Here is a 23,677-nt window from a genome sequence, read left to right as displayed (position 1 = left end):
GGATGTCCACCTTTTGCTTCCACTGAAAATTTAAAACACACAGAGCAGATTTAAAACAACTTTATTGTACACTTTTCATGTGTACAAAGACCTCCGTCTTTATTTCAGGCACATAAACACATCACATCCATAAAGGGCGGGCTGTGGGCCTCAGCACCCGGACGCCGTCACTACAGGTGGCTCGTGCAGTCTGACCAGTGTCGCTTCAGGTTTGAACAAACTTGCCATCAATTCATGATGTAACAAGAAAAAAAAAACCGCTTCAAACATAACATCGCCATGGCAACCGAACCCTTGAGCAGGTAAGTTCTTTGTGGAGATGTTTAATATTAATGATGTCATCAGAATTAAGCCACACAAGTACAGGTGAGGCAACAGGTGAGCTCTGCTGTGCTGATGACAGGTCACCTATTGATCAGTTTATTGCCTTTGATCTCAAACAAATAAGGGGCTGAGTGAGTCTCGTTCATTGGAGTGGAGCGAGGGTCACACCTGCATCAGGTTTAATGGATGATCAATAGAGTCACTGATCAGTCTGGCGTTCCTCTGTTGCGACTCTTTCACGTCTCTGACAGGGCTTCCTTGGAAGTAGGCGGAGCTCCATCCCTCTGGCTGGGTGATGGCCTCACAGTGGGCGGTGCCCGGTCTCCAGCAGCAACGCCTCCAGCCTGAGTCTGCTCTGCGTGGGAATGAACGGCTGATGGAGCCAGCAGGACAGAAAGACCATGCAGAGGTCAGAGGTCACTGTGTGAGCCACTTCCTGCAGGATTGTCTGCTTCAAGAGGAGCTCCCGACGGAACGAGTCCAGCAGCACCTGAGAGATTTCACCTGAAACAAATTAAACAATCACCCAAAGAGATCACAGCATGCAGCTTCACGACAGGACAGGTGAGTGTGCTGACATCACTCAGGGGCACGTTACAGGAATCGGGTTCTGTTACAACTGAGTTTCTTAACCTTGAGATGAGGGAGAAAGAGTTAACGTCAACTATGAGACAGTAACCATGGTAACACTCTGAACCCAACCGTATGCTGGCAGGTGTTTTTTGCCTGACTCCTCCCCTCCTGCTGCACCTGAATCAGCTGACTGACCTCAGATTCATGAGGTCAGAGCTGTCGGATCTGCAGAAGGTTTTACAAACGCTGAAGTCTCACATTTATGTTAGTTTGTTATTTTTGTGTTTAACACGAAGCTCTGACAGTCAATCGGTAATCAATGTATCAGGACAGAGACAGTGATGACATCACAGATCTATCATCATCTGTAGTCTTCATCTCCTTCATCTCTGTGGACAGTGATGCTGTCAGTTTCCTGCATTGCAAACGTTTACTGTGTTACACTCTGATCACCGATCAATCATTTCTCATAGTCACCGCTGGAGAATATCTGAGTGAAGATGAGCTCAGATGACTTTTAGACTCTTAAACTGAGACTGTGACGTTTCAAAGCTGCTGCAGACAGTCTGATTGTAATCGGATTACATTTCAGTCCCTGAATGTCATCTAACCACATTTTAAAGGTTCCGAGTCTGAGCCTCGACATGTTTGGATCTGCTTCAAAGAATCGCAGGCCCCGGAACAGAGTCCTCTTCCACGGCAGGACGGATCTAAAATGGATTCAGATCACAGATTCAGACCGGATCCGGTTCCGGTTCCAGCTCATCCCGTGTTACTCTATTTGGATCGTTTACAGCTTCTGCATCCCTGACTTCAACCCTCTCTGCTCAGCATGTGGGCAGCTGAGTGAAAGCTGAGCCACGTTTGTCTTTTATCATCAAAGTCGTCGGCTCGGAAACTTTGGTGTTTTACTCAAACAGTGACTGTCGGGCAGCCATCGTTGATCGTGAAGTTGATATGAGATCAGATTATAACTGTTGACACAATTTAAGTCCTCAAGCATTTTTATCCTATAATGGCAGAATTAATGGAATTTGTTATTGCTACTGATGGAACGGGCAGAAACCGCACCAGAAACAATTGAATGAAATCTGAGTAGAGGGCGGATTTGCCTGGAGGCTGTTGCTATGGGCAACTAATCTCACAGCTCCATCAGTAAACTGTGGCTGAATCATTGGATTTAAAGTGAGATGTAAAATTAAGATTAAGCTTCATCTGACCAGAGTCCAAGCTGCTACACGGTTTCCATCAGCCACGCTGCTCACCGAACTCTCTGGTGCTCCAGCTGTGAAACAGAGGAGTTTTTCTTCCTTCGGCTCCAAACTGAAACGCCTCCAGATCCTCTACTCCACGCTGTGATGTCATCAGACGATCCATCTTCGTCACCACAGCAGCCTGACGGGAAACAAGAAATGATGTCACACAAGAGGTCTTGACGCATGCTCGATGATCCAGGTAAGCGAATCCCAAAAAGTTGATTCTGTCACTTGGAAGAGTGACGAAACGTTTCTCCCACTGAAAACGCTGCGTCCTCATGAACAAAAACAAATCTGATCAGCCTATCAGAGCATAGCACGGATCTATTTCAGCTCCTTCATCGGTCACATGACACATGTAAAATGCTTGCGTGCTCAGAGGCTCCAGCAGAACACTGATAACCTCCTTCCTGATTCCTGTTACTGATTATTATCTTGCTTGATTAGCTCTGTCTGGGAGTTCAGGTTTAACTGATCCAGCTCACTCAGAGAAAGCTGGGAAATAGTGAACCTGATGATGGCATCACTTTAAAATCAACAAACTGAGATTCAGTTTAACTTCATAAAGCAGTTGTGCACATCAGCCCAAGGAGGAGGAGCCTTAATCTGTGTCACATGCTCAGTCAAGATCAATACTGATCAGCTTTTGTTCAGTGGTCAATAAAAGCTGTTTTCTCATTTTCTTTTGAAAGGTCTGTGTGAGCTTTTACTCTCTGCACTCAAATTATTGATCACTGATGGGGCTGCTGTGTGTGTGTGTGTGTGTGTGTGATTATTGATTGGATTCTGAACCAATGTTTTGTTTTTGTCTCTGAACCTAAGTGTAAATAATGTTTTTTGAAGCTTCACCATTTTGTCTACGATTTCCTGCAGTTTGAGACATTTGTCCTGCAGCTCGGAAGCTCCGCCCACGTGCCGTGGTGAGGAAGAGGGTGGAGGCGATGAAGAATTGTTGAGCAGCAGCTGATCGCTCTGAGCACTGAAAACAGATTTCAGATCGATCAATCACATGATCCATCAACACCTGGCATTCCTGAGATCATCAGTAAACTGACCGCCTCATGTTGACGATGCTTGCCGCCGCCATGAAGCCGTCCTCATTCAACCTGTCCCACCGCAGCATCATGTTGTGCCAGTCGGCAGCGTTGTCTTTAATCTTTCTCGCACTTCCTGTGATCGCAGCAGACTTCCTGTTTGCTGACGTGACTGAGATGTCACCTGAGAACAGAGTCACGTGATTTTGTTGTTGATTGTTTTAGTGACAGAGTGTGCAGGCGACACGACAAGACAATCAATAAAACTTGTGTAAACCACGGTCCTCAACGTGCAGCTCGCCGCCTCAAAGCAGCCTCTGTCACTTCCTGTGATGTCACAGCTCAGAACGTGACAACAACATTTCTAAACTTTTTGTCAAAAAAATCATTTAAAAAACATACAAATGTCAAAAATAGACATAAAATGAAGTAAAGCAAAATCAAAACAAACAAATACATCATCATTCAGCCGTCAAAGGTCAACCGTAACCAACCCTAACCCACCATGAAGCAGGTTCAACATATCCAGGATTTCTTGCCTTGTCTGGCTTTACTGATCCTGACCTCGTCCACTCGAGCTCTGCAGCAGAGGTCACCTTATCCAGGTAACTCAGGGTTTACCTGGCTTTAGCCGGGTCAGGGGGTATTTCACCATGCTATGCCGGTATGAAGCTATAATGTTTCCTGCTGATCAATAATCGATACCAAGCTGCCCACCTTCATGGTCCACGTGACTCCAGCCAAAGGTGAAATCCTACATGGACCTCAGGTGTATACATATGACGTCACTCTTTGTTGTCGTTCTAGTCTCTGAGCTCTGACCCTGAGCGCGCGCCCGCGTGACCGCTGATTAATAACGGAAAGGCTTACGCCAGTCAGCTGATAATTTTTGCTGCGCGTGCCATCGATCAGCTGGTTAGTCACGTGTGGATCGATTATCAATCACCCACCTTCCATCTGATCGATCAGCTCCGACCAGCTCCGCCCGCTCAGCTTCTTCTTCGGTGGGTTTTCTTCCAGTCGTCTTCTTTGACCGCGGGTGTCTGGTTTCCGGTCTCGGCTCTCAGGTGAACTCACCTGTGCGCGAGAAGCTCTGTTCTGACCTTAAACTGGTTTTCTGCTGTTACACGTGACTGACGATGCCGCCCTTTCAATTCTCTGACATGCGCAATAGCGTCTGAAACTTACTGGCAGTGACGTCAGCACTGGAACCGGATGTTGTAAGTAAGTGTCACTGCGCCTGCGCTAAGACTGGGACTGCCGTACTTTTACTGACTCTCTTTTTCTGTGGAGATCTTTAAAAAGCTGGCGATAATCGATAATATCACGCAGGCGCAGTTAGAGTGAGAAGAACTGTCGGAGTTGACCACAGACACGATCAAGGATCGATATCAGCTAATCAGAAACGCGGTGTTGTGGCTGTGATGACGTCAGGGCCGCTGCTCAGGTAGCTCCCTGATCGATAATCGGAGGTGAGAGATGGCGCTGCAGCTTCCGGCCGAGTTGTGGCTGAAGGTGTTCAGCTTCCTGTCCTGGAGGGACAAACTGAGCATGCGCTGCACCTGCTCATACTTCAGACACCTGCTGGATAAGTCCCGCCCCCTGTGGAGGGGCTTCAGCGTGGTGCTGCAGAACCTCTCGCGCTACAACCCCTCGTTCTGGCGTAGCCTGGCTCAGAGGCACGTGGGCAACGTGCTGCTGCGCTCAGGTAAGAGGAAGCACCTGAAGCAGCTGTACACCTGGCTGCCGGCGCTCTGCGGCCTGCGACTGGACGACTGGAGAGAAGGGGGCATGGATGATCTCAGACTATTCCGCCAGCTTCAGCGACTGTCCGTCACATCCGGTTCTACACCGCTGAGGAACCTGGACTTCCTGTTTCCTCTGAGTCAGCAGCTGACACAGCTCGGCCTCTGTAATGTGCAGCTCACCTGTTCTGCCTCTCACCTGTTGGCCGCCATTGGTCAGCTGACGCGTCTGACCTCACTACTGCTGCACCATGACGGCAGCCTAAGGGTCCCGTCCCTCAGCGGCGTCCTCGCTCACCTGACCGAGCTCACACACCTGTCCTGGACCATGATCACCTACAGGACGCTCCCACATGACTTCTTCAGCCCCGCCCACCACACAGGTAGGCACACCTGGATCAGTCACTTGCTGAGATATTTAATAGTTAGATTATTGATCTTGAAGGAAGGGAAGGGTAGGCACTGGTGTGTTCTGCCTTCCTGCTGAACCTGCCTCACCTCTGAGATGGAACAGAGGTGAGATCACATGTCACGTGGCTCAGGTGTGTTTTATCGTCCTGCAGGTGATGTTGCACTACAGCTGCTGGACTTGCAGCTGCTGAATTATGACGCCGTGGTGACACAGGAAACACTGCAGCCTTTGTCCCGCCTCCGTACCCTGTCAGTGTTCCACCTGTACTCCGTACCTGGACCCACCTGTCACCTGCAGACGTGGCTGACGTCACTGCCACACCTAACCAACCTCAGCATCCACGGTGAGTGTGTTTCCCCCCTTCGTATTTGTCTATCTGAGCATCTCTCTGATGTCTGCAAGTTCAATAGAGATTGAAAATGTGATGTCATTCTGGGGTAAAACTGCAAAGGATTGTGGATACGAGTGGCAAGTGGTACTAGCACGCACAGGGTTTCACAAGAAAACAGTCACATGGTGATAAAAAGAAACACAAAGAATGGCAAGAAGCTGTTGTATTATTAACTGCAATAGCCGGTCGCATGACAGCCACGGGAAGCCAACGGGTAAAGAGATCGGTTGTTATCGGATTACGTCGTGGAAGAGAAATTGTTAAAGCCATGTTTCTGAAGTAACAAAGAGCCGACGGATGGCCTGGATTGCAGCCATTCAAAGACCAAATATAACGTCCCAGAACACTCCAGCTCACATGTTTGTCTGCTCCAAGCATTTCCACAAAGGTACGTCTTCTGTTGTAGTTATTACGTAATTTATCATAACATAATTGTTGATGTAGGTTACAAATAAGTCTTATATTGATTTGAATTGAATTCGTTGCGTTATGCTGCTTTGTTCACTGTGGCTTTGCGGGCTAATGTTTGTTGTGTTTTGTAGGAAAACCAGCCTACAAAATGCTGGAATGCGATCCAGACCGGGCACCTCTATCACCCTGGGTCATACCGAGGTTAAAGCTGCTACCACAGCCAGATTTGATCCGTTAAGAGAGAGAGCGATATCAAAACAGCCACGAAACGTCCTGCATATATGTGCCCAAGGGTTGTATTGTTTTGTTTTTTGTTTGTTTTTTGTTTTTATTGATTAGCATTTAAATATCTCAGTGGATACAGAATAAAGATTACCACAAAGCAAGAAAGCATGAGACAAGGCTAATCAAAAGGTATTGGCTGAAGCATTTGCTTATTACGCCAACCCTTTTAACAAAAGATCTTTTTGAAGCAATCAAGTGATGAATAACTGTTTTCCAGTATGTTGTTTTGCAATGTTGTTTTTTTGTTTTGTTTTTTTGCATTTTTGATTTGTTTTTCACCGAAGCAGCTAATAAAGAATGATGGATTTTTACAATTTTGCCTCTTTCTTGTAAGATTCTATAATAGAATCAAACAATAATGCCAGTTATAAATAAAGACAATAAATTGAATGAATTACGAAACACTCATTTTATTTCTATTAGATCTGAAAATGTTGTGTAATACCACAACCTGAAACCACAAATAGATGCGTTTGCCTGTACAGGAGATAAAGGAAAAGAATTTAACAACAGCTGTGAAATGGAATAGTCCAAATCACCAAAGTAAACTGGACCTGGGCTTGTTGCAGGGATCTGAAGTTGATAAGATAAGATAAGATAAGATAAGATAAGATAAAAATTTATTAATCCCTCGGGTGGGTTCCTCTGGGAAATTCAGTTTCCAAATAGCCCAGCACCGACAGAACTTAGAGAATGTGAGCAGAATAGCATACACATATATAAATAAAGAGTATACAAAAGGGATAAATAGGAATAAGAATACAAGGGAATTGCACATTTCAAGTATTGTGAGTCTATTGCACCGTTGGTTATTAACAAAAACTATTGCACAGTGAAAAGGCACTACAGCTTAGTTGTCCCCCCCCTTCCTTTGTCCTCCTGTTTCCCCTCCCTCTCCCCTCCAGAGAGGAGTTAAACAGTTTGATGGCGTGTGGGACAAAGGAGTTTTTAAGTCTGTTGGTTCTTGTCTTTGGGAGAAGCAACCTGTCACTGAGCAGACTCCTCTGGTTGTTTATGGCCGTGTGCAGAGGATGCCCAGCATTGTCCATAATGTTCAGCAATTTCTTTAATGTCCTCTTCTCTGCCACTGACACCAGAGTGTCCAGCTTCATGCCGACCACAGAGCCAGCCTTCCTGATCAGTTTTTCCAGCCTGGATGAGTCCTTCTTTGCTGTGCTGCTCCCCCAGCACACCACAGCATAGAAAAGTACTCCAGCAACCACCGACTGGTAAAACATCCTCAGGAGCTTCCTGCAGATGTTAAAAGACCTCAGCCTCCTGAGGAAATACAGTCGGCTTTGGGCTTTTTTATACAGGTGCTCTGTGTTCCATGACCAGTCCAGTTTGTTGTCCACCCACAGCCCGAGGTACTTGTACTTGTTGACCACCTCCACCTCCTCCCCCTCTATCTGAACCGCCAGTGGACCTGCTCTGGACCTCCCGAAGTCCACAACCAGTTCCTTGGTCTTTGAGGTGTTGAGTTGCAGGTGGTTAGTGTGACTCCATGTGACGAAGTTCCTCACCAGACTTCTGTACTCCTCTTCCTGATTATCCCAGATACACCCCATAATGTCTGTGTCGTCTACAAACTTCTGAATATGGCATAATTCAAAGTTGTAGCAGAAGTCAGAGGTGTACAGGGTGAAGAGAAGAGGGGACAGCACAGTTCCCTGTGGTGCTCCTGTGCTGCTGACCACAGTGTCAGACATGATGTCCTTCAGCCTGACGTACTGTGGTCTGTCAGTGAGGTAGTCGGAGATCCAAGCCACCAGGCAGGGGTCCATCTGCATCCTGTTTAGTTTTTCCTGGAGCAGACAGGGCCGGATGGTATTAAAGGCACTGGAAAAGTCAAGAAACAGGATCCTGACCGTGCCTTTTCCCTTGTCCAGGTGTGAGTGGGCTCTATGTAGAAGGTACAGGACAGCATCCTCCACTCCGACACCCGCCTTGTATGCGAACTGTAGTGGGTCCTGGGCATGTTGTACCTGTCGTCGGAGGAGTTTGAGGAAGAGCCGCTCTAGAGTCTTCATAAGATGTGACGTCAGTGCCACCGGTCGGAAGTCATTTAGCTCATTGGGCCGGTTCCTTTTGGGGACCGGGACGATGCAGGATGTCTTCCATAGTAATAGTAATAAACATCTTGTGAGTGTATGCACTCACACTTAGAACCATATAATAATAAATATGTGCGTGATGAAAGTTGGGCAGCACGCTGACGTCCTTACTCCACCCTGTACGCTCGTATGGGTCTGACCCTTTCACTCCTTTGATTTTTTCCTCGTCCTTTTTTTTGCCTTTTCGTCAAGTCTGTCTTCGTACGGACCTGCCGTGTTCTCCGTCGTTTTGTACATAACTGTTTTGGGGGCAAATAAAATGCAAGTAGGGATTAAAACCGCAGAATTAATGATTACCGGTGCTGGAAATACTAGCGCTTGATGCAGTGTTTTGATTTTGTTGCCACTCGTACCCACAATGCAATGCGCGAAAGTCACGTGGTCTGTCAATCTCTACAGGAGGCCACCCCCTGTCAGCGTACGCTGACTTCCTGCCCATCTCGCTGCTCAGCCTGACGCTGTGCGTGGACCTGCAGCCCGACGACCTGCGGGTGGTCTCCACCCGGGTGCCGCAGCTTGAGCACCTGCACCTGGAGCCCTGGAGCTCATCATCCGACCTGATCAGACTCCTCCCACAGCTGTTCCCTCATCTGAAAACGCTGCGGATCAGGTGAGCCTGACACATCACACGCGGTGTCTCTGTTGTAAGCGTCTTGATGGATTCCATGGTAACCTGCCGTCGCTGTTTCAGGCACCAGCACGTGTCCAACGACGACTTCCTGCAGCTGCAGCGACTGCGGCGCCTCGACACCCTGGAGGTTCTGGACTCGTACTACAGACCTGACCCGAGCGACCCAAGCCGGGTCATCTTTGAGCCAAGTCCTCGTTTGCTGCGGCTGACCTCTGACCTCCAGAGACTGACCAATCACAGAGTGAGAGTCATCACCAGCTCACATGGAGACCTGCTCAGCTGCCACTGTGTCTGACTAGTCAGTGACAGTCTGCCCGCCGGGATCAAGGTGTAAAACAAAATGTGGGCCATCATATCGCCGTCAGCTTATTATCCAGTCGGCCTTCAGGATCAGCCACCTGCGCCCAACAAAACCATTCACTCATTCTTTCACCTGCCTGCGTCTTCCTCACAGATACGGTACGAAAGAAAGGACGAGATCATCAAAATCATCACCATCAGCAACATCATCATCAGAGGGGGAGGGGACAAGGCAGGTTCAAAGCTTCTGCGTAGTCATGGTTACACTTAACGATATGGCGAGGGTCCGGCCGCAGCTGCCGTTATCACTGCTGCATTCTGGGTAACGCTTTACTAATCAATCACTTTATTGAACCTTTTGATTTTAAGACACTGAATGTGTTTCAGGACTTTGAATTGGTTAATAAATAAAAAGTGTTTTTTTTTTTTTCAATTTGATTTATTTCACAGTTTGAACTTTAACCTTTTTCTGAGGTCACATGACATCTTTGAATCTTTTGAATAATGACACGTGTGTTTTCTGTAAACATCAAAATAAAACTTCTTCCTATTTTGATTTTTTTGTCTGGGTTTTTTTCTGCTTCAAAAAACAAAAAAATATTTTAAACAAAAAAAACAAAACAAGACTGAAAAACAAAAAAAACATTTAACCAATAATTAACTACTTACAGATTTAATAACTCTGTCTATTAACTTGTTTTTATTCAGAGCTCAGTGTTTATTCCTGTTCTCATTTAAACTGTGAATTTCAGTGTTGTTGACAGGTTTTAGTCATAAAATTAACATTTATTCATTTTCAGAATTTTAACAAACAAATCAATTAAATATCTAAACCTCGAATCTGAAAACACCTGATTGATCATTAAATTGTTATTGCAACAAGCAAATGGGGTAATACTGATTAACATCACTGATTAGAATTATAAACACATAAATATAGAAACATTGGGCGTTTCTCAATATGCGTACTTGTGCGTACTTGCGTTCTCGTGTACTCGTGATACGTCATCAGTCGGAGACCAAGTACTGTTCCAATTCGAAGTATGCATCACGCCGAGAACGCGAAAAAGTCCCGGATGTGTTCTCGATCCACCCATTTTATCGAGCATGCATCGGTGTAGACTTGGGACAGCTATATATCCCAGAATGCATTTCGTCCAAAACTCAACAGCGGACTCCCGGCACATCGTCCGTCCCCCCCCCGCTCGCGGACTTCTCACTACTCAGGTTAAAGAAACCCCAGCAGCTGTCTATAGTATTGAGTGTCCACTAGAATAGAAATAAAAGCGTTCTAACATCTCACCTGCTTGTTTTTATTAAGGTATGTACACGTATGTACATGTACACTATTTTTATTATTAGAGGTTTCACTACTGAGGTTAAAAATGATATATAAGTCACTTAGATCACTTCTAAATGTTAATGTTTGGTTTATTTCAGTGTTTTATTTGTTCCTGAGTAAACCGGTTTGGCTGTGATTACAGTTAAGCTTCATAACATGTTACTCACAGTTAAATTAGGAGGGGACGGCAGTAAAAACTCCGGACCTGTGACATCATCACGTACGCAGGTGTTCCGACTGTACAAATCACAGGTCCGTGCTCGCGTACTTGAGAATTGAGAAACATCCCACGAGTCCGTGCTCGGAGATGGGTGGTCTCGTAGGGTGTCTTGCATTGAAATCTGCTGCAATGACCCGGTTACTGCGTTCACCAGATATCAACACAATTTCAATCCGCTCCTCACGTGTTAACCTCTTCGACATGTCAATGGCTGTGAACAAAGAGAAACTTGTAAATAACTCATGAAAGAATAAAGTTACGTTGAAACCAAGCACACCATTGTTTTTCTTGTGACATTATCAATAAGTTTGATGTGTCACATGGCCCTCTTCCTATTGAAAAAACAAAAGTTGTATCCAAGATGGCCGACTTCTAAATGGCCACCATGGTCACCACCCATCTTGAGGAGTTTGCCCCCTCACATATACTAATGTGCCACAAACAGGACTTTAATATCACCAACCATTCCCAAGTTATTACGGTGTATCCATATAAATGGCCCACCCTGTACTTTTAAATACTCTAGGAACAACAAGTAAGCCTGCGGTGTGAGAGCGAAGGGGTTAGGGGGTGATATGGTATTACAAGGTCATTAAGATAAGATGGGGCCTGATTATTTAAGACCTTGTATGTGAGGAGCAGGATTTTGAATTCTGGATTTAACAGGAAGCCAATGAAGGGAAGCCAAAACAGGAGAAATCTGCTCTGAAGGCTTTTCAGGGAGTTTTTAGGACATCCTGATAATAATGAATTACAGTAGTCCAGCCTGGAAGTAATAAATGGATGAACTAGTTTTTCAGCATCACTCTGAGACAGGATATTTCTAACTTTAGAGATGTTGCACAAATGGAAGAAAGCAGTCTTACATATTTGTTTAATATGTGCGTTGAAGGACATGTCCTGGTCAAAAATGACTCCAAGGTTCCTCACAGCATTACTGGAGGCCAAGGTAATGCCATCCAGAGTAAGAATCTGCTTAGATACCATATTTCTAAGATTTTCAGGGCCGAGTACAATAACCTCAGTTTGATCTGAATTAAGAAGCAGAAAGTTAGCGGCCATCCAGGTCTTTATGTCTTTAAGACATTCCTGCAGTTTAACTAATTGGTGTGTGTTACCTGTCTTCATGGATAGATAGAGCTGCGTGTCATCTGCATAGCAGTGAAAATGTATACTATGTCTTCTAATGATGCTGCCTAAGGGAAGCATGTACAATGTAAACAGAATTGGTCCTAGCACTGAACCCTGTGGAACTCCATAATTGACCTCAGTGTGTGAAGAGGACTCTCCATTTACATGCACAAATTGGAGTCTATTAGATAGTCTAAGGGATCTCAAAACTGGATTATAGATGGCAGACAATTGGTGTCGTAGGTGTCGTTTTGAGATCCCTTCCCAGACGCCTTAACGCCCACTCACATCCTGGGCCATCTGACCTCAGGAAATCACATGATAGGGTGGGGCCAGGTTTAACAATGAGCTCACCCGAAACCCTGGCTGATTGGGACCCACGCCCACTTTCACACCTTGGCTCATGTGATTAGGTAGAGGATCATCAGGGGGTCCTTTGTCCCTCTTTGGGGGGAAACTCCCACTGGGTTTAAATCTGGGACTCTCCACCATTTGACCCTTAGAACTGAAGAAGCTTCTTGGATGAGAGGTGAAACGTCTTCAAGCAACTTAAAGAAGTCCAGACGCTTTTCTTTCCAAACTCCTTAGACTACGATGACCTGGATGACTGAGAACCTTCACACATAGTCTATTAGATAGATATGATACAAACCACTGCAATGCAGTACCTGTAATACCTACAGCATGTTCTAATCGCTCTAATAGGATATTATGGTCGACAGTATCGAACGCAGCACTGAGGTCTAGCAGGACAAGCACAGAGATGAGTCCACTGTCAGAGGCCATAAGAAGATCATTTGTAACCTTCACTAAAGCCGATTCTGTGCTGTGATGAGCTCTGAAACCTGACAAACTCCTCAAATATTTTTTCTACGGGTAAAAATTTTATTTGTGAAGAAATTCATGAAGTCATTACTAGTTAATGTTAATGGACTGCTGAGCTCAACAGAGCACTGACCGTCATGCACTGTATTTTATTTGAGACTAGCAGTAAATCAGATAAAAAAGGTCTCAGGATTTATAAACTGAGTAAGGGCCAGTTGGATGATAACAGGACTGGTTTCTGAGTTCAGGTGCAAAAAGCTCAAATTCAGGCTTTCAAATGAATCCAAACACTGTCTTTGATTGATAAATGCGCTGAAGTGGAAAGTATCTGCCACACCCCCTCCTCTACAATCTATGTCGCGTTTCAGGAAGAAATGTAATGAGATTACAACTAGACCAGCTACAATTTTCACAACTCTCTCCTGAAGTCACCTAATTAAAGATGCTTTAATTACACGGCAGCTGGTACCATGATGACAGGTATATGTTAAAGCTTTTATTTCCACTTCCAGGCCAAATTTTCAGAAAAGCTCAAGGTCAGTCTCAGAACAAAAAACATTTAATCTTAAAAGTACAAACAGGTATTTACAATTAAAAAAATATTTTTACAAAATAACGTTATGTTCTGCTTGCATGCCGAACTCCCACAACCATCTGCACTCAGGTGTGATGTGGGCTGGGTCTCGCCGCCCGTTCACCTCAGATTCCTTACTCTGTGTCACCTTCCTTTTGTTTCTTCTTCTTCTTTTTCTTTGCGCTCTCCACAACCTGCAGGAAGAAGCCATGATGAAAACATGAGTCACACGCACACTGTTGAAAAATGTAGACAAGCTTCTGTTCAGTCGTTTAAGAGTTTCTTCCTGCTGCACAGTTATGTCACAGACGCCCTCACCTGTGCTTCAGGCTCTGGCCCCGTGTCCTCTGCCTCCGCCTCCTCCAGCTTCAGCCTCTTCTCCTTTTTCTTCTTTTTCTTCTCTTTCTTTGCCTCCTCCACAGACGGTGTGCTGGGTGGTGTTTCACCCTCACTCTCCGTCACTTCCCGCTTCCTCTGCAGATCAGAGCTCAAAGGTCAGCATCAGCTCCAACTACACCTGATTCGAGTGATTACTGTTCGAGTTTACCTTTGTTGGAGCATCTCCCGGCTCCCCAGTCACCTTGGAGACACTGTTTAAAAACAAACCAAAACCTTGAAGACTTCACATTGAACTCAGAGAAGAGTGACAGCTAGAGTGGACAAGGGTCGACTGTCCACCTAATCGTCACATGACTGTTCTCAGGCGAGCTGCAGATCAGCGGGAAGCTGAGTGAAGAAGCTCAGACCTGAGCATTGCTGTCGCAGACCGACTCCCTCAGAGAGCACGCCAGCTCAGCGAGGGATAACTGTCTGCTTCACCTGCCTGACTTTACCTCACACTACAGAATCATCTCCAGGTGTTGTTACTGCATCTGAATAAGAAACATGCACCTGTCCTCCACTTTAACCCCGCCCCTCCACGTACCTGTAGTCGACGTACTGGTCCTTCCAGTCGGCCGGCGTGCTGCCGTTGGGCTTGCCGTGTTTGTCGAGCAGTCCCTTCTGAATCATCATCTTTTTCTGACTCGCCTGATTAACAAAAACTCGTTAAACACTCGATCAGGTTAATGGCTCACAGCTGATCAATGTTGTCAGGCGCACCTTTGGTCCCAGGCCCCATTTCCGGGGATACGTGTCCCTCTCCATGATCACCCTCTTGATCTTTGCCACCACGCCATGGTCACATGTGGAGATCACCGCTGTGGTCATCAGCGCCACCGCTGCACAAAAACAAACTGGTCAATGATCCCATCGCTGATGGATAACCTCAATCGAGCAGAGGCGAAGCCATCAGTTATGGGTGATAGATAGCAAGTCATCACGGCCCGAAAGCTGCTGCAGCTACTCAACTCATCACGTGGCTTACCCTGAGCAGGACGTGACGGCATCACACCACCTAACTCACCTGTGCAGATGGCCTCGCCCTTTGTTGTTATGACAACGATATCCTGGTTCACCTCGATGCCGTCTTCATACCTGAGCACACCTGGCAGCATGATCTTAGCTCCATAACAGATGGCGTTCACCTGCAGACAGATGTTTTCAGTGTCACCTGTGCAGGTAAAATTCAGCAGCTTGGCAACGACTTTTAACCTTGCTGATAGGTGAAATACGGCGAGAGTCTGCCTGGACTTCTACCAAACAGGTGACCTCCACTTTAACATTCACAGCTTTTTTTTCTAAACTGGGAGGACGGCAAGGAAGACTCACGGCGCTGTCCTTCATCACGAGACGTTTGTGTGACACGAGCAGCTTCTCCAGCGGGAAGATGACTCGCCGCAGGTACGACTCGTCTTTGTTGTGGTCAAACTGCCACTGAGCATCCAGCACGTCGTGCATCGTCACCAGATTGTCCTGAAACAGAGATCTGGTGAGCGATGTCATCATTAAGTGCAACGATGTCATGTCGGCGATACTTGGGTTCGGGGTTCGGACACGCCATGTCCGCCACCTCTCCATCGCCGTCTCTGTTTCAAAGTTCAATTGACAGACCCACACCGAGCAGCGGGCCTGGACTCAACACTTTGAAACCACAGTGACATCACACAATAAGTGACGCTCACCTTCTCTCCCATGACCCCTGACCGGACCCTCCTCAGCTCCTGCATCTGGCCTCCAACGCCGAGCATCAGGCCCAGGTGGACGCACAGCGTGCGAATGTATGTCCCCGCCTCACAGCTCACCCAGAATATACCTGCGGGAAAGACATAACTTGTGACATCACTACGCTCCCACACAGGTGAAGCAATTAAACGTCGAATGATCGTATCGCTCACCAAGCCTCCTCTCGGGGTCATACTCGATGAGTTTGCTCTCGTAAATCGTTCGAACTCTCAGCTGACGTTTGACGGCGGCGATCAGCGGCGGCCGCTGGAACAGAGCACCCGTCAACGTCTCCAGCCCCTGCAGATACAATCCCAGTCAGTGGAGGTCACATGACTGGCAGCCAGCCAATAAGAGCTTCAGGAAAACTGTATTAGGATGTTTTTAATCAAACAGGAGATTTCAAATGATCGATAAGCAAGCTAATCAATACTCGAGCAGATCGATGAGCGAGCGCTTGGCGGCAGGAAGTCTTACCCGGGCCAGAACGTGCTCGCTCTCGATGGCGTTGTGCAGCCGAACTATTCCCACGTACTCTTTACCTGCAACAAACACAGAGAGCAGTGAGGCGGCGGCAGTTTACTGGGCCCACGCCGTGGTGAGGGGCAAAGACAGCGGGCTGGACAACATCAGAGGTTAACCACTTCCTGTCAGCTGATCATAAACTGGTCACACCAATTGATCGCTGCAAAGGTGTGACCTGCCACACGTGAACCAATCAGCTGTCAGATCAACATGTGTGGCATCACAATGCTCAGCTGATCACCTCCGACAGTCGACAGGAACAGGAAGTGGTAATCATTACCTGCGCTTTGTTGGGACTTGACCAATCGCGTGGCTCGGTCGATGCAGACAATCAGGCAGCCTGTGACCTTTGGGTCGAGCGTGCCGCTGTGACCCGTCTTCTCGACCCGAAGGATCCGCCGGATCCACGCCACGACCTCGTGGGATGATGGGTTGGCTGGTTTGTCAAGATTAATGAAGCCTGACCTGACAGGAAACAGCAAGTAGAATCAGAGGGGCACTGGGATGGCATATCGGTGAGGTGTGCTGGCGGGACGGTACCTGACATAGTCGTGGATGTTCCTCTTCAGTGGGTTGCTGCCGCTTGGTAACGGCGTGTAGTGCGCCGTCCGGATATTCAGCTTATCAAAGTTCTGCAGATAAAAACACACACAAAAAAAGCAACTTTGTTGGCGTCAAAACATCACTTCCTGTTTGAAGAGCAACAATGGGAAGCAGCACTCTTGGATATGGGTTGCAGTGTCATATGATCAGAACAGGAAGTCGTCTTGGCAGCGGTTGAGTTGCGCCGTTCTCTTGGCGAGGTTCCGGCTGTTGTCCGGCAGAACGCCGGGACACTGCCAGGACCCCGACCGAGAGGCTCCGCCACCAGAACGGGAGCAGAAGCACCGACTGCGACTCAAAGGCAGCACTCAGCGAATGGATAAACGGGTTCATCACATCACACGACCGCGACTTGACAGGAAGTAGTATCGTGACAATTACAAGTAGACTCAGGTGACCTACCTTTAGCAGCAGCGGCCATTGCGACGTGTCCAATGAGGCAACTTTGGACTCTGGGCGGATGAAGAAGTCCCCGCTCTGCTGGATTTCCTGAACAACAAGAAGAAGTTCGTTCACACACTTCAGGGTGCCAGGCACTGAAACAGCGACCTCTGACCTTCTGACTCACCCCAAGGTCTTCTTCACCGACTTTCTTCACTTTCTTCTTCTTCTTCACTGACGTTGCTGGAAAAAAAAAAACAAAACAAAAAACTTGATATCAGGGTGACAAATGAGCATGCTCAGTCTGTAGGCAGACTTCCTTATGTCTTTGACCTGCTTTAAGATGATCTAACACAAAAGGTGGGGGGGAAAAAAAGGTCATCTGGTGCTAAAATGGTGACGACATGAACTGTAATCATTTCTCAGGTTAAATCGGCTCATTCTTCTCTCCCCTCGTGCGCAGCTGCACAACCCACGTGGTTGTGCAGCTGCGCACGAGGGGAGAGAAGAATGAGCCGATTTAACCTGGAGGCCACGTGCCTCCCTGCGACACGTGGTTGTTAGCATGAGGTGGCTAATACACCGAGCTAACAGGCCTTTAATTGCTCAACTTATCAGGCGATTAATAATCAGGATGTTTAACGCGGCCGCAGATCGATGCAGTGAACTGGACCCGATCGTAATAAGCAATCAGTGATCGATCACAGCTGAGACCGACTGAAACTGATTCAAACTCACGAGCTCAGTCAGCACCGAGACCTCCCAGCAGCTCCACCAAACCTGCAGATCGATCAAAATCCGCGGATCTATCCGATTCAGCTCACTGATCAGAACCTTTCAACACATGATCCACCTGAACAGGTAAACTCAGTTTGCGCTTGCAGACGTGCTGCACACACGCCGCTTGTACACACTGGCACGTGTACCTAAGCTCGAACCGTTCCCCAGATCCTCCGAACCTTAAACCCAAAAAACAGACTCGGAGCATTTACGATCAAAAAGCGTTTTGTTTTTTGTTTTTTTCTGGAAAATGTGTTTTCCGTTTTTTAAAGGCAGTTCTGCGGAATCGAAGAGGCTGCGCGTAGCGAGCGGGTGTGCGCAGGCGCGGAGGTTCTGGTTCTGTCCGGTCTCTAACATGAATTTGATTCTGATTAAAACTAAAAACTGAAAGTTTGGAAGAAACGAGCCTCGTGCTCACCTCCTGTGTCCGCCATCTTCCGTCGACTGAGCGCGCACAGCGACCCCTTCCTCCTCTTCTCCCCCTGCTCCTTCTTCTTCTTTGGTGTTTGCAGAGGCGGAGGGGTTTACCGCCACCTAGTGTTGTGGAGATCATCAAACGTGTCTTTCATTCCTCGCTTCTTCCAGATTTCAGAAACAGGATCGACCTGAAGGTCAAAGTTCAGGCTCCTGACTCCTCCTCCGTGTTACTCCATGTCCCGATGGGAAAGTGGACATGTGAGTGAGGCTCCTCCTGTGTGACCAAACTAGGGGTGGGTTTAAAAAAATCGATTTCCCGATTCAAATCGATTTTAGTTATTTCGATTCGGTTTTTTAAATATAAATGTATTTTTTCCAGAAACTCCAGAATCTCAGCTTAAAGCTCATAAAACGATTTCAACCATTAAAAGCTGAAACAGTAAATGAGAGCAGGTACACGGATTCTGCACAAAGACAAAGACGTAAACACAGAGCGTGGATCGTTCACCCGACGACACGGACGTGCCGTCAGGGCTCTGCTTCACTTCAGCAGTATCAGGTAATGTTCATATGTGGATTCAGGGTTTTCTTCAGTTTTTGATGTACTTTTATTAAGAGTTTTTCCTTCTTATACATATAAACAAAAGGAGAAGAGAAGGATTACATTTGGGGTAATTAGCCCATACACTTAAGGTTGTAAAATTCAAAAATTCAAAAAGGGGGGGGGTAAAGAAAACAAAACATAAAAATAAATAAAATATTTTATATATTATATATAAATAAAATATTTCCCCTGATAACATAGTCCCTGCAAAATAATCCCATTTGTTCCCACTCAGGTCACTGCAGAATATTTTAGGGGTTATCTGCTATAAAAAGTCAGGCCAGGAAAATCTGCTTCATTTTTTTCCTGTTTTATCATCCATTACTTTGACACAAAGGCCTTGGCTGTGATGCTCACACCTCTGATGAAGTCTCACAGTGTCAGCTTTGTTTTTTATACATCGAGAGCCTTCTGACTTACTGCTGCACACTCTGGTTCAACTACTGCACCGCGGAGGACAAGAGGAAACTGCAGCGGGTGGTGAGGGCAGCAGAGCGGGCAATTGGCACCTCACTAACCCCCCTCAGAGACATTTATACTGGCAGATAACTGCACTGCCAACACTCATGGACATTACACCTTATTTATAAATCATATTTCTGTTTATACTTCAATGCAACCAACATCCCTACCTGTTTAAACTGTATTTATTTTAACCTTATTTAGTATAGTTGCAACAGCACTATGTGCCATCAGAAACTGAATTTGAATAAGTTAAATTTGAATTTGAATTGCTCAGATTGAATCTGAATTGTAACTTGAATAAATGCTTTTGAAAACTGAATTTGAATTAGTCTAAATTGAAATTTTATTTTATTTTTGAAAATGAATTCATTTGCTTTGAAACTGCATTTTATCCTTTAAAAATTCATCTCTCGAATAATTTCAGTTTCACTCTCACCATTCAATTTCAGTTCCAAAATTCAGTTTTTTGGAACTTACATCCGGTTCCGGTTCAAGAGTAAACAAGCGCAGATTAATAGAACTACGTTTTACTAGCGGACCGAAAGGGTTACTGACGGGAATCTACAGCGTCTTGAGCTAGTGATGGCCAAATGAAGCTTTCTGAAACATTGAAGCTTGTATTGAAAAACGGTTCATTACTCGAAGCTTTTCAACACAGTTTTCTCTGGTGACATCTGGTGGCCAAAAATATGAAGAGCAGCTTGAATCCACAAAATAAAACCAACTGCTTCATAATGATTGCTCACTCTACAGAATGGAATCCTGTCTGATATTGGGCTGCTGTTGTGTTGCTTTGAACGCGTATTTTTTGGTGTTTAAAAAATGTAGTTTATTCGTTTAATAAATAATTTTGACCAGTAAACTTTCCTTGTTTAAACATGCACCATGGTGTGGTCTTTCTTTGCTTGTGACTTCTTGATGTTGGTAAATACAATAATTGAAAAATACCACGTTACATATAACATACATATAATAATGCACATTATGGAGTATGCTTCTGCTGTGAGGTCCTGCCTCCATGTACTTATGCAGTTAATCGCAGGAGGGGTATATTTATAAATAATATTATATTAGGGAAATTTTCCTATACATATTTTTGACCTGGGGGTAGAATTGATTGTGGAATGGAAAGGGAAAATGCTTATGAACTTGCAAATTAAAAACATGATGCATTTAAGGTAAGCCTTTTTCATTTTTATTTAAGAAGAGAATTTGTTCCACTGTGCGATGGCCGAACTTGTTCCTTTTCGTGGAGATAATTTCTCCTGCCTTAAGGAAAATCCCTTCACATGGCACAGAAGAGGCTGAAGTGCAGAAAAACCGGTAGAGATGCAGTTATACAGTCTAACTGGGCCCCACAAACTATCAGCTAAAGAGAATAAATAAATTAAATTGCTGCACATTTTGTAGACTAACATTTTAAGATTATTTTTTAAAATAAAATATATCTTTTTATAACATTAAATGTAAAGAGTCAAATGGAAGTTTTTCTGAAGTTATTTAATGATATTTATATTATGAAAAGCACATTTTTGACATTTTAAGTTTGTCCCGTTTTCAGATAAAATAAACACGCACAAAACAAAAGCAAACACCCAGAAAATCTGTCACCATCAAAACACTCCACAAATCCCGTGAATGACTCACTTCCTTCCATTTGAATCAGGTACCGAAGCAGTTACGTGCGTAATGAAGCTTCGGACGTCACTGGTCACGTGACTTTTGCTAAACGAAGCAAGCTTCGACACAGTGGGCGTTTATCAATATGCGTACTTGTGCGTACTTGCGTTCTCGTGTACTCGTGAAACGTCATCAGTCGGAGACCAAGTACTGTTCCAATTCGAAGTACGCATCACGCCGAGAACGCGAAAAAGTCCCGGATGTGTTCTCGATCCGCCCGTTTTATCGAGCATGCATCAGTGTAGACTTGGGACAGCTATATATCCCAGAATGCATTTCGTCCAAAACTCAACAGCGGACTCCCGGTGTTCTGACAAAACGTCCTACCTTGTCAAAACATCCTACCGTAGCGCTACCGTAGCGTAAATTTATGGTCTTGTCTATCAATCCGTGCTACCTTATCAGAATATGCTACCTTACGTGGTTAATGGCTCCATCGTACATATCTATAGGTAGGACGTTCAGATGGCCAAATCACACTACCAAAACATGCTTCCTGCTTGGATTTATTTAGGTAGGACATTCAGATGGCCAAATCACACTTAAAAACTTGGATTTATTTCGCTAGGACGTTCAGAACATGCTTCCTGCTTGGATTTATTTAGGTAGGACGTTCAGATGGCCAAATCACACTATCAAAACATGCTTCCTGCTTGGATTTATTTAGGTAGGATGTTCAGATGGCCAAATCACACTATCAAAACATGCTTCCTGCTTGGATTTATTTAGGTAGGACGTTCAGATGGCCAAATCACACTATCAAAACATGCTTCCTGCTTGGATTTATTTAGGTAGGACGTTCAGATGGCCAAATCACACTATCAAAACATGCTTCCTGCTTGGATTTATTTAGGTAGGACGTTCAGATGGCCAAATCACACTATCAAAACATGCTTCCTGCTTGGATTTATTTAGGTAGGACGTTCAGATGGCCAAATCACACTATCAAAACATGCTTCCTGCTTGGATTTATTTAGGTAGGATGTTCAGATGGCCAAATCACACTATCAAAACATGCTTCCTGCTTGGATTTATTTAGGTAGGACATTCAGATGGCCAAATCACACTTAAAAACTTGGATTTATTTCGCTAGGACGTTCAGAACATGCTTCCTGCTTGGATTTATTTAGGTAGGATGTTCAGATGGCCAAATCACACTATTAAAACATGCTTCCTGCTTGGATTTATTTAGGTAGGATGTTCAGATGGCCAAATCACACTATCAAAACGTGCCTCCAGCACACAATCATCTAATGTTGACAAAGAATACAAAGAGACATGGAGGGGAAAAGACAGCTGTTTTTATTTGAAGTTGTTATGTGTTTTCCTTACATTTTTTGCATTTATATTCTTGATTGCTCTCTTTATATTTTGCACATGCAAAATGTGCCCATCTTTGGCAAGATTCACACTGCACCTGGAAAGGAAAAATAAATAGCTCATATTATGTTTGGTGAATACTATTAGTCAACATTTTAAACATGATTAGCAAGTAATGATACTAAGACTTATTTTTGTTTTGTTTTACCATTTCAATCATGCTGCGGTCAGCATCAGCATCTAACATAGAGCAAACAATGCAGTAGTCCTCAGCGTTCCCTGAAACACATTCATGGTTAGGTTTTAATCAAACATTATTTATTGATTAATTAAAAAAAATAATAGTACATTTTTTCCACAAATACTTCATGGCAAATTAGTCCCTGAATTTTTTTTAATTAGACTTTCAGAAGGGTCTTATCTGAAAGTGTTTGAAAAGCACTATTTGGTACTGTGCTGTTTGAAAAGCACTATTTAAATTGGAAGTACACACTCTAATGTGATAAGGACTTTACTGGACTTACCTCGATGTTCAAGTAGGGTGCAAGCTATCTGCATTCGCTCCAGCACAACTGCTTCTGTAGTGGTTAACACCTCACTGACCTCTCCAAAAGCAAGGTACTGTTCTGCAAACTGTGAGATTTCACATTATTATTATAATGTAAAGTCCTAATTGTAGCTAACAATAAATGGAATCATTTGAATAAGGGTTACCTTTAACAACAAAACTCCATAACTGCTGGAATCCTGTTGCTTGTTGTGTTGCATAGTGTGTAACTGCCACTCCATGGTGTCTTCATGCCCTCTCATCCTCAGAAAATTCCTAGTTGAACAAAAATGTTTGTAATGAAACAAGAAATGTTTTATGTTTAATACCTGAACATAAAACATACAAGAATAATACCTCAGTATCATACATACCTCCAGTTGCGCAGAATTTTCCTGTCATAAACACCTTCATTCCCCATGGGGTCTATGAGCAGTATTTTCTGTGCAGAAATGTTGACAATCTAAAGAAAAAAGTTAATAAATTAAAAATTACAATAGTTTTGCCACTGAAAACCTATTTAAGAATAACACTTTGAGCAAGAAACTGCTTCCCAACAAATTATGCAAATTAATAACTAAATAAACACATACCACAAGAATCCAGTGTGTACCAAAGTTCACAGGGCACAGCCACATGTCTTCAACTGGGAACTTCATCTGTGGGATTGGAAGTGCAGAGTAA

General features: G+C 44.9%; 3 protein-coding genes, 1 long non-coding RNA gene and 1 other non-coding gene across 6 annotated transcripts; 1 reads left to right on the top strand and 4 right to left on the bottom strand.

The window, feature by feature from the left end:
• Positions 1 to 45: 45 nt before the first annotated feature.
• Positions 46 to 4,333, bottom strand: LOC116328210 (cyclin-dependent kinase 2 interacting protein). Its single transcript, XM_031749940.2, has 5 exons — positions 4,138 to 4,333; positions 3,209 to 3,371; positions 3,003 to 3,132; positions 2,163 to 2,292; positions 46 to 828 (listed from the first exon to the last, which is right to left on the bottom strand). Exons 1-5 carry the CDS (start codon positions 4,142 to 4,144, stop codon positions 626 to 628), a joined length of 633 nt encoding a protein of 210 aa, XP_031605800.1. The 5' UTR covers positions 4,145 to 4,333; the 3' UTR covers positions 46 to 625.
• A 196-nt stretch (positions 4,334 to 4,529) lies between these two features.
• On the top strand, positions 4,530 to 10,048 carry LOC116328209. Its single transcript, XM_031749939.2, has 4 exons — positions 4,530 to 5,315; positions 5,496 to 5,687; positions 8,945 to 9,155; positions 9,237 to 10,048. The coding sequence occupies exons 1-4, from the start codon at positions 4,667 to 4,669 to the stop codon at positions 9,469 to 9,471; spliced, it is 1,287 nt and encodes a 428-aa protein (XP_031605799.1). The 5' UTR covers positions 4,530 to 4,666; the 3' UTR covers positions 9,472 to 10,048.
• Positions 10,049 to 13,531: 3,483 nt separating this feature from the next.
• On the bottom strand, positions 13,532 to 18,491 carry dkc1 (dyskeratosis congenita 1, dyskerin). Of its 2 annotated transcripts, none has more exons than XM_031749938.2 (15): positions 18,379 to 18,491; positions 17,368 to 17,423; positions 17,202 to 17,288; positions 16,737 to 16,828; positions 16,477 to 16,661; positions 16,149 to 16,213; positions 15,845 to 15,971; positions 15,632 to 15,762; positions 15,279 to 15,422; positions 14,974 to 15,094; positions 14,670 to 14,788; positions 14,494 to 14,597; positions 14,116 to 14,158; positions 13,887 to 14,042; positions 13,532 to 13,762 (listed from the first exon to the last, which is right to left on the bottom strand). In XM_031749938.2, the coding sequence occupies exons 1-15, from the start codon at positions 18,392 to 18,394 to the stop codon at positions 13,703 to 13,705; spliced, it is 1,506 nt and encodes a 501-aa protein (XP_031605798.1). In that variant the 5' UTR covers positions 18,395 to 18,491; the 3' UTR covers positions 13,532 to 13,702. The 2 variants fall into 2 exon arrangements, with proteins under 2 accessions (XP_031605798.1, XP_039459668.1); XM_039603734.1 differs by lacking the exon at positions 18,379 to 18,491 and adding an exon at positions 17,514 to 17,577.
• LOC116328215 lies at positions 14,854 to 14,930 on the bottom strand. The gene has a single exon (XR_004200069.1). It is a non-coding gene; the product is annotated as a small nucleolar RNA SNORD83 (small nucleolar RNA).
• Positions 18,492 to 22,342: 3,851 nt separating the features above from the next.
• Positions 22,343 to 23,178, bottom strand: LOC120434687. The gene is made up of 4 exons (XR_005609282.1): positions 23,161 to 23,178; positions 22,971 to 23,079; positions 22,655 to 22,725; positions 22,343 to 22,543 (listed from the first exon to the last, which is right to left on the bottom strand). It is a non-coding gene; the product is annotated as an uncharacterized LOC120434687 (long non-coding RNA).
• Positions 23,179 to 23,677: the final 499 nt, after the last annotated feature.

Source organism: Oreochromis aureus, linkage group 19, assembly GCF_013358895.1.
Source record: "Oreochromis aureus strain Israel breed Guangdong linkage group 19, ZZ_aureus, whole genome shotgun sequence".
In the NCBI taxonomy this organism is placed as follows: Eukaryota; Metazoa; Chordata; class Actinopteri; order Cichliformes; family Cichlidae; genus Oreochromis; species Oreochromis aureus.
The sequence above is the reverse complement of the archived record's forward strand: the minus strand, read 5'-3'. Positions and strand labels throughout refer to the sequence as shown.